Here is a 9,397-nt window from a genome sequence, read left to right as displayed (position 1 = left end):
CTGCCCTGTGGATTCCAAGACAGCAATGCTTCACAGAAGCAGAAAGCCTCATCTTTTCCCCAAGGAGCAGCTGGTGGCTTAGAACTGCTGGCCTTGCATTTGCCAGCCCAGTGAGTAACCCACTAAGCCAGCCGGCTCCTTGTTAAATGACTGTATAAGTAACTATTTGATCAAACAACACTCGCCTCAGATGAATGATTTTCTTTCTTCAACTTTTTCAAATTCTTTATTTCCCCATTTCCAATATGTCCTCTTACTAAATTTAAAAGTATATTATTTGAGCAATAGAAATTTGCTGGTCCTCAGCAGTTTTTGACCTAGAGGAACAAGAATATCATAGGATATCACCTAGTAAATTGGGTAACTGAATGTTTTATTTCTGCCCTGTTTCAAATTTAAAAACAACTACATGAAGAATTTTTTTTTTTAGTGAACTCAGAAAGCACTTTCCCACAATAAGTATGCCACATCTGAGTCATCTTCCCCTAGAACTGAAATCTCACAGTTACTGGGGGGAAAACAACAACAACAACAACAAAAATACCTGGCTCTAGTCATTGATAGATTGGATGCTCTCAAACATTTAGGGAGAAACTTTCCAATAAAAATACAAATATTTAAGAATTCTTACAAGTTGACACTCAGTATGCACATTAAAACAATTATTCTACTAGTTTGTGATCTTTGATTTTCCACGCGGAGCATATAAAGCACACACAGGGATGTAATGGGTGCGTGACATAAGATTTATTCATGGATATGAAATTCTAGATCAAACTAATCAAAGCAATCTGCCACGGCAGTTTGGGTTTTGAAAGGGAAGCCATTTAATGTGAGAAACGCTTACAGGAAATGTCCTAATTTTAATCCCTGTTTGTCTATTACAAACAGACTGGTTAGTGACGGGCATGAGGGCCTCCCCAGCACCCTGAGGAGTCAATACATCCCATTCAATGTTAATGGCAACAGCATCATTCTAGGCACTGCTTCTCAACCTCCCGAATGCTGTGACCCTTTCATACCGCTCCTCATGTGGTGGTGACCCTCAACCCTCACATTATTTTCGTTGCTCCTTCATAACTGTCATTTTGCTACTGCTATGAATCGTCATGTAAATATCTGATGTGCAGGATGCATTTTCACTGTTACAAATTGAACATGATTAAACATAATTAAGGCATAGTGATTAATCACAAAACAATATGTAATTATATACTGTGAAACGTTTATGTGTTTTCCGATGGTCTTAGGCAACCCTTGTGAAAGGGTTGTTCAACCCCCAAAGGGGACGCGACCCACAGGTTGAGAACCGCTGTTCTAAGGGTTCGGCTATATTCCAGGGTCGGCCCTGCCATTCACTGGGACTCGGCTTCTCAGAGACTGACCTGGCTCTCTAAAGTGCTAGCCAGCTTTAAACTGCTATGATTCTGTCTCAGAATTGAAGCCAACTGATTGGATACTGCAGAAATTTTTGTCTAGAGAAGCATGTAAGATATTATTTAGGTTAATGACTATAATTAAGGGAGCAATTTTATGGCTTCACTATGCTACTTCAATGGAACATCACCTGATAATATGCCAGCTCAGGGTGGTTAACATCTTTTTCTGCTCTGAATACCTTTCTGGAGGAATGAAAACAGACTTAGGCATTACACTCGGGACTATGTCACCTTGCCGAGGGGACATCGTTTCCTTTCTCTGGCTTTCGAAATCACATACCTAGCTTCACATCGGTCCTTTGCAGTGCTCCCGTTAAGCACTGGGACTGAGCTTCGCAGCAGGTGCCCGTGGACACTGCCCACAGTGGGTGATACCGAGGGTCTGGATAAAACACACAGCAAGGTTGCGTGTCTGCTGGATGACAGGTGATCAGCACACTCCGCCGTCCTGGGGGTATTTTCTCAGAGAGAATCAACGAACTGCCCTAACTATAAAAAGATTAGTTGATTCATAAAAATTTTAAAGGATTTTACCTTCTAAGCCTGTACAAATAAATTCTAAGATTAAAAAAGAAAGGAACAGAAGAACGAAGCATCACAAGTAACATTTACATTTTAATGAACATCAGACTGAAAAGAGAGCGCTCTTCTAACAATTAAATGCTAGTTAATTTTCTGGCAGGAAAATTCCTTTAGAGCCCTTGGAGCTATGTGTGCTCGTACATACATGTGGCCGTAGTGCCTTTCTTAATTATTTTTCTCTTCACATATTCAGGTAATGACATGCTGTTACCAAACATTTTGAAAAGAACCCAGAAAACAGAGACTCAAGATAAGTTAATAATAACAATAATCCCTAGTATATAGGGATTATTTTAAAGTATGTAGTGAATAATATACTATATAATAGTATATAGTAAATAAGTAAAGACTATTATAGTATACATACAGTAAATAAGTAAATACTATATATAGTATATAGTAAATAAGAAACCCACTGCCGTTGAGTTGATGCTGACTCTAGAGACCTCTCCAGGGGTTTATTAGACTGTAACTGCTTTATGGGAGGACAATGCCCAGTCTTGCTCTAGTGGAGCTGTTGGTGATTTTGAACTGCCGACCATGCGGATCACAGTCCAACACATAACCACCATTCCACCAGGGCACCTTAGTAAACAAGAATAGGTGCTACAAAAACAATTCTATTAGTAGAAATAGGGTAAATTGCGTGTGAAATTTTGGTATGTGGTTCTCATACCAGCATTCACGCTACACTTAGAGTATAATGTCCTAGAATTGGAGTTAAATGCAATAACGAAAATAAAATCTAAAAAAAAGAAAATATTTAGGTGTATGTTTAAGTAATATCAAGGTGTAAAGTGATTTCAATCATAAAAAAGTAATATTAGGAAAGAAAATGCTGGTAAATCTAACTAGATAAAATCCTTATAGAAAAAAGGCAATCAGAAGAAAGAACAACTACAGAGTAAAAGAAAGAATCGGGAAAAATACATGCAACAAAAAGCTTCAGCAGCCATCATTTAGGGTTGGTTTTAGAAATTATTACAAGTAGATTTACTAATGTCCTACTGAAACACTGGCAAAAAGACATGACCAGAATTCAAAGGGAAAAAATATAAATTGCCAATAAATATTTTTAAAATTACTATCCATCAGCTGTCAAATACAAATTAAAGCAAACGCATAATACTTTTGACTAGTGTATGTGAACTCAGGAAGGTCAGTTCAACTGCCAGTCTCTTAATCTATCAATTGGAGTAATAGTTTCTACTTAATGTTGAGGGGTTCAGTGAGAACAGGGTCCAATGCTCCTGGGCTTAGTACACAGAAGCTTCTTGTATTGCTATTTTATTTTTTGCATACAACACTAACAAAAGTAAAAGTGATCATCTCGATTAGATTTCTTAGTCTTGTGCATTGCTCAGAAGACCATAAATTGCCTCAAGCTTTTTGGGGATGATTTTGGCAAGATTGAGAGGAAACCGGAATGAACCAAACTTTTGATCAAGGAATGTTGCTCCTAGTGGTCTAGCCTAAGGAAACAACCGGACAGATGGGTAAAGATTTATACACAGGCATGTCCATTACTACTATGTGTAGCGTAAATGGTCACACTAAAGAGAATGGTTTAAAAAATGTAGGTGCATGAGATGCATAAGGTATATTACACAGATAGAGGAGTCGCTGGGTGATGCAAACAGCTAAATGCTCAACTCCTAGCCGAAAGGTTGGCAGTTTAAAATCACCTAGACGTGCCTGGGGAGACAGACAGGCACTGGGCTTCCAAAGTCACAGCTTTGAAACCCTATTTACCGTCCTACTCTGTATGTGTAGGGCCACCTTGAGACAGCAGCTAACAACACAGAGCTAGTAAGAACCACCTTTGAAAGGACCATAGAATACCACACGAGATATACACCATACAATTATAAGCCTAACGCTTTTTAGACTATCCTCAATCTTGCCTGAATTATTAATATGTATTCACAGAAAACAAGACAGCGACAACGATGTCTCTAAGGTAAACCAGACATACGTAAACCATAGATGTGTGAGTGGATTTTGAGTTTGCACAGAAGTCTAGCCCCAATCTAAGAACATTAGTTCTTATGACATAGCCCTGCTTGATGCTGGCCCTCATGAAGAGATCAATGAAGATAGAGCAAAGTGTGGCGAAGACACTAGATGGTGCCCCGCTTTCAGAAAGAATAGCTTCTGGGTCTTAAAGGCTTGTTTTCAAACAAGCAGCCATCTAAGTGAGACTTCAACTAATTCCACATAGAAGAAGCACATCAGCCTATGTGAGCCAAGGATTGTAATTAATATAAGCCAACTCTAAAGGAGGGAACTGTATCAGAGTCTTAACTGTGAATGCCTAGTGTGTGGAAGGCTATGATGACATTAGCAAGGGCCACACATGGATTAAGCCTCCAGTGAATACCCTCTGTTCATTGTAAAATCAACTATGGCAGATATAATTAGGCCAAAATGCAGTATCTTATCATTTGATCTCCCTTTTGACTGATGTTAAAGCTATTTCAGTTAAAAAGAATAGTGAAGGGGGATTAAGGTGGGTTAAGCCCCTGGTGAATGCCCTCTGACCATGGGCCAGGGATGTGAACACCCTTGCTAATACGCAGAACACATTGGAAAATAGACTGTTCCCAATACAGTTAGGTTAAAATTTAGCACCCTGTATCATGTGATCTCCCTTACAAGCTATTCAAATTTATTCTAATATTTTGTGCTTTCTTTTCGATTAAGGTTTTAATGTATTTTACTCTGCTATTAGCTGTTGGTTTTTTTTTTTTAAATTTTCTGTACATGAAATCCAGGATAGGTAAATCTATAGAGGCAGGAATGGATCAATGCTTCCTTGTAGGATGGCAGGTGCCTGGCTGCATAGTGCTTACTCTCTGCAGGAGGAAGACTCGCTTGCTACTCCCGTAAACAGTTTTGGTCTCCGAAACCACAGGAGTGCACTATGAATCAGCATGGACTTGAGGGCAGGGAGGTTTTGGTTTGTTTGTTTTGGGAGTATGGCAGAGGAGGTTGGGAGGGAAATGGGGAGCTAATTAACGAGTACAAGAATGAAGACAATGTTCTAAAAACCGATGGTGGTGATGACTGTACAGCTTTTCTTGATGGGACAAAACTATTGAATTGTATGATATGTGAATTATATGCCAATAAAATTGTTAGAAAAAAAAAAGGAGGCTGAGGTAGTTAGTTTATTGTGCCAACCTGGTCAATAAACACATGTGGGACTAATTGAAGGGCGGAGGGATAAATGGCTCAGTGAGCCTCGCCTTTCTCGTTCTTGGGTGTCTTGCTCTCTGATGGTCGGACCAGGGTGCTGCTGCCTTAGCCAGTTCCCTGCTTCAGCTGGAAAGGCTCACTTCCTGCAAGACATCCCTGAGGAGAAGCCACATGGACCTACCCTGATGCAGCCCTGGTTGCTGGAGCAGCCGTGTGGAGACCCCTGCCAGCGCTGAGATGCTTACACATTCACTGATTCGGCTTTCCTCCTGCAGTCGACATCATTGCGTGTGCTTTGTGAGATGGAGGAGGACTTTGTGGATTGGTGTTGGAAATACGGGTTAATGTTGGACTTGTGGGCTTGGGCAGCACTGGGTTGGGATGTTTTCTTGATGCACACTTAACCTTTATATAAAACTCTCTCTTATACGTGAGTTTCTGTGGATTTGTTCCTCCACAGTACCCAGACTAATACAAGGTCCAATCAGAAATAGCAGCTTCCAAAGGGCTCTGTGGGCCAGTGTAAGTCAAGGCAGAGCAGCTGACTCAGCAGGTTAGTGGGAACTATCTTTTAGGATTCCTAAAGGGCAATCTTGAGGGATTTATTTTTTTTTAAGGACAAAGGACTATCACAGAGGCTTAAAAGACGCTTTCAGAGAATTGGCTACATGTGTATTAGATTAAAAACTAACTTAAGCTACCTATAGCTATTTCAAATGTATCACGAAATGCTGTACAATATTAGATTATATAAGGGTGAGTCAAAAAGTAGGCTATAAAATCTTTGAGTTTGGGGGACACAAAGAGGTCGGAAGGGACAAGATTAGGGCTGTAGGGTGGACGGGGTAAAGTTTCCCTCAAAATTCTCCCAGGACAGGCCTTGCTGCCCTCGAAGGATGAGTGGGTAAACTACTGCGATGGTGGGAAACACTCTTTGGTGCAACTCCCTGGCCTTTTTGTCACCAATGCAATTTTCTTAAAATGTCTTCTTAGTAAGTCCCCCTGATTGTCCCATGTTCTTCGAGAAATTTATCCAGGGGGCCCCTTTGGGATCTCCCCCAAAACAGCTGTCACAACTTTCTGAGCTAACCTCTGTCTTGAGTTTAAGTGGCCCAGCAAATCCACTTGAAGCTACTGGTCTTGAATGGACATTTTTTTACAGACCCCTAGAAAGACTAAGACGAACGTATGACCGACGGGATTTGTCTGTGGCCCCAGCACATGACATAAACCCAAGGGCCTGTGCATCTGAACCCAGTCACCATCCTTTTAACAATGACCCTTTTTACAAAAGAAACAAGACAAATAACACCGTGTCAACTTAGGAGGGTGGGGAGTAAGGCAGATAAGGAGATCAATGGATAGAAAGACAGACCAATAACGCCCATCAACGGAGATGGTTCTCAAGTGATCTATGCCGATTCTCTAAAAAACCCACAAACAAAACACTTGCAAGAAAGAAGCAGCTGCCTCTGTTCTAAGGAGATGTCACTGACGTCATGATCTGCAAGCTTTTCCTTTCGATGAGGGACATTTTCCTCTCCTTAATTGTATCCACTACTTTTCACTACCTCTTAGGTCTCTTAGGGAGAATCCTGTTTCCCTGGCTCCCCCTTCAATTACTTCTTCAACCCTGCCTGTTTTCTTCCCCCTCCCTTGAGTGGCTTCAATCCATTAGTCATCATTTGGCTCTAACCTAGAGATTTAATATTTTTAAAATCCTTCCTTAAAAGTCAGTTTGTCCCATTTCAGCTGGGGTTGCATTCTCTTTGTTTTCTCCTGTCCATCTCCTATTTTGAAAAATCTCACCTTCCTTTGGGCTTGCGTCTGCTTACAACAGCCTATTATTATGTTTAAATCTACAAAGTAAAACACCACCACCACCAGGGATATCTCATTTCGATCCCTTCAATTTTAAGACCTAAGAGCACTCAAATAGAAAAGATATATAGTTTTAATGAAAAGTATTAGATTCATATTCCTACGACATAAAAACATTTAGAAATACTAAATAAAACAAAAATAATAGTCTGTTAAAGGAAAGCGTTCTGGTAACACATATAAAAGCAGGTTCTTTTTGTCAAACTGAGGATTCTTATAATTAATTATACCCAATGAGAAAAAAAGGGAGCCCTGGTAGTGCTGTGGGTTAAGGTGTTGGCCTGCTAGCTGGAAAGCTGGGAGTTCACATCCACACACCACTCAGCGAGAGCAAGATGAGGCTCTCTGTTCCTGTACAGATGCACAGTCCTGAAAACCAGATAGGGGTTTGCTATGAGTCAGAATCAATTTGAGGGGGCTGGGTTTTTGTTGAATGAGAACCAAGGGTGCCCTAGTGGCACAAAGGTTGAAAGACTACTAAGCAGAATGCTGGCTGTTTGTGCCCACCCCTGTGATAAAGGAAAAGATCTGATCATGTGCTCCTGTAATGACAATGGTGTCAGAAACCCTCTGGGGCAGGTCCACACTGTACTCCAGCGCCACCACTGTGGGCTGGAACCATGTCAACAGCACACAACAACATTTAGAAAAACAAACAAACTGAAGAGCAGAGGATTCCTTTAACCATGAGATAAGCAGGGAAAAAGGAGATAGAGGCACTGAGAAGAAATCTAAGTTCTCTGAACAGTTAACAGTCGAGTCCACTCCTACAGAAAATGTATACAGGTCATACTTATTAATTTATGCATAATATATACTAGATATGTATTCATTTTAATATCATACAGAAGTGAATATTAAAAAAGCAAACTCACCACAATTATAGAAATCGTGACTCATTTACTAAAAATCACACCGATTCCTTACACAGAGTGATGGGCTTGAAGAAACCCTTATTAACAAAGATAAATAGTGGCATGTGAGGTAGGGGCAGGGGGCTGGCTACCACTAAATATTTAATTTAAGCACACACATACTCTTTCTTTGGTGTTGAAATACCAATGCTTTGATTCCCAATAATAAAAAAATCCTGATTATAAGCTTTCAAATTATTCAAAGATACGAAAGATTGTCTATATTTCAGCCTAATTCAAAGCCAGCAATGAAATCATTTCTTCTTCTTCCAACTCAAAGTATGTTTAAGACCAGGGCATCTGATAGAAGTGGTATTTTCAATCCAACCAATTTTAGAATATAAAGTGCTTCTAGCAATATTTGGATACATATAATTTGATTTCGAAAAATTTTATAAACTTGAACACTGTAATATATATATATATATATATATATATACACAAACACAAAAAGCATAATTTGTAATTTTAAGAAAATAATATTTTGTTGGAAAAAAATTTTGTCTTCCCAAAAAGAGACAAAAATGACTAACTTTTATTTCCCAAGAGAATTATGCCACTTTTATACAAAATTACAGTCACCACAAATTGCTTTCAACAATTCCATTGCTTCTTCATTTAACCACTTGAAAATCAAAATTCCTTCAGATTATAAATATAACTCTTTATAACTCTGTTATTACGTACTGTGAATGGGGAGAGGGGGCCAACCTTGTGGCCGTAGCGTCGAATGGCCTCTCTGATGTGGCAGGGCTGGATGGCATCGCTGGGAGCCTCAACACCACAGGCCGCAGTGCTCTGCGACAGAAAGACACAGAAATTGTTACTAAATCAAAAACACACAGCAGGACTCCAGTGTCTAAAATATGAAAATAAACCTTTATGAAATAGACCGTTTTCCCCCTCGGGCGCACATCACAGCTGCCATAAGCTACATCTAAGAAATAAAAAGTAAAATGTGCTCCATTAACAAATCAGAGATGACTTCAACGTGACCCCTTCCGCACCGGTCTCCCAAATGCAATTTTTATGCCCACAGTATTTCACCTGGGCCTGTACGTCAAGGCACAGGAGAACAGAGCCGCTGGCGGCAAGGAAATCACAGGGGCTCGCTGGAACAGCCGCAGGAAAGTCTCTCATTTTTTTAAAACACATTTTAAACATTTATTACTATAAATTGTGTGTGTGTGTGAGAGAGAGAGAGAGAGAGAGAGAGAGCTTTTTGACATATTTCTAAAATAACTCGAGAGCCATCAATTCTAAAGTGGAAAATATAAAAGTTGCTATATATTTCTTGACTGGGGTCTGTCAGGAATGATCCTTTCAACTGGGTTCCTGATTTTCTAGGTGTCCAGGGAGGGGTGGGGAGCTTTCTGCTCCATG

General features: G+C 40.0%; 1 protein-coding gene across 8 annotated transcripts in view; it reads right to left on the bottom strand.

Annotated features, from left to right (window-relative positions):
• SUPT3H (SPT3 homolog, SAGA and STAGA complex component) overlaps positions 1 to 9,397 on the bottom strand; it is a 442,749-nt gene that overhangs the window by 86,597 nt on the left and 346,755 nt on the right. For 7 of the 8 annotated variants that reach the window (XM_013006777.2, XM_045294851.1, XM_045294852.1 and 4 more), the window contains one exon: positions 8,702 to 8,812. In XM_013006777.2, coding sequence (XP_012862231.2) covers positions 8,702 to 8,812 — 111 coding nt within the window. The remainder of the gene's footprint in view (positions 1 to 8,701; positions 8,813 to 9,397) is intronic. The other variant, XM_045294856.1, reaches the window with a different exon arrangement.

This window comes from Echinops telfairi, unplaced genomic scaffold, assembly GCF_000313985.2.
Source record: "Echinops telfairi isolate 266 unplaced genomic scaffold, ASM31398v2 ScPeMD7_3533;HRSCAF=4204_1, whole genome shotgun sequence".
NCBI lineage: Eukaryota > Metazoa > Chordata > Mammalia > Afrosoricida > Tenrecidae > Echinops > Echinops telfairi.
The sequence above is the reverse complement of the archived record's forward strand: the minus strand, read 5'-3'. Positions and strand labels throughout refer to the sequence as shown.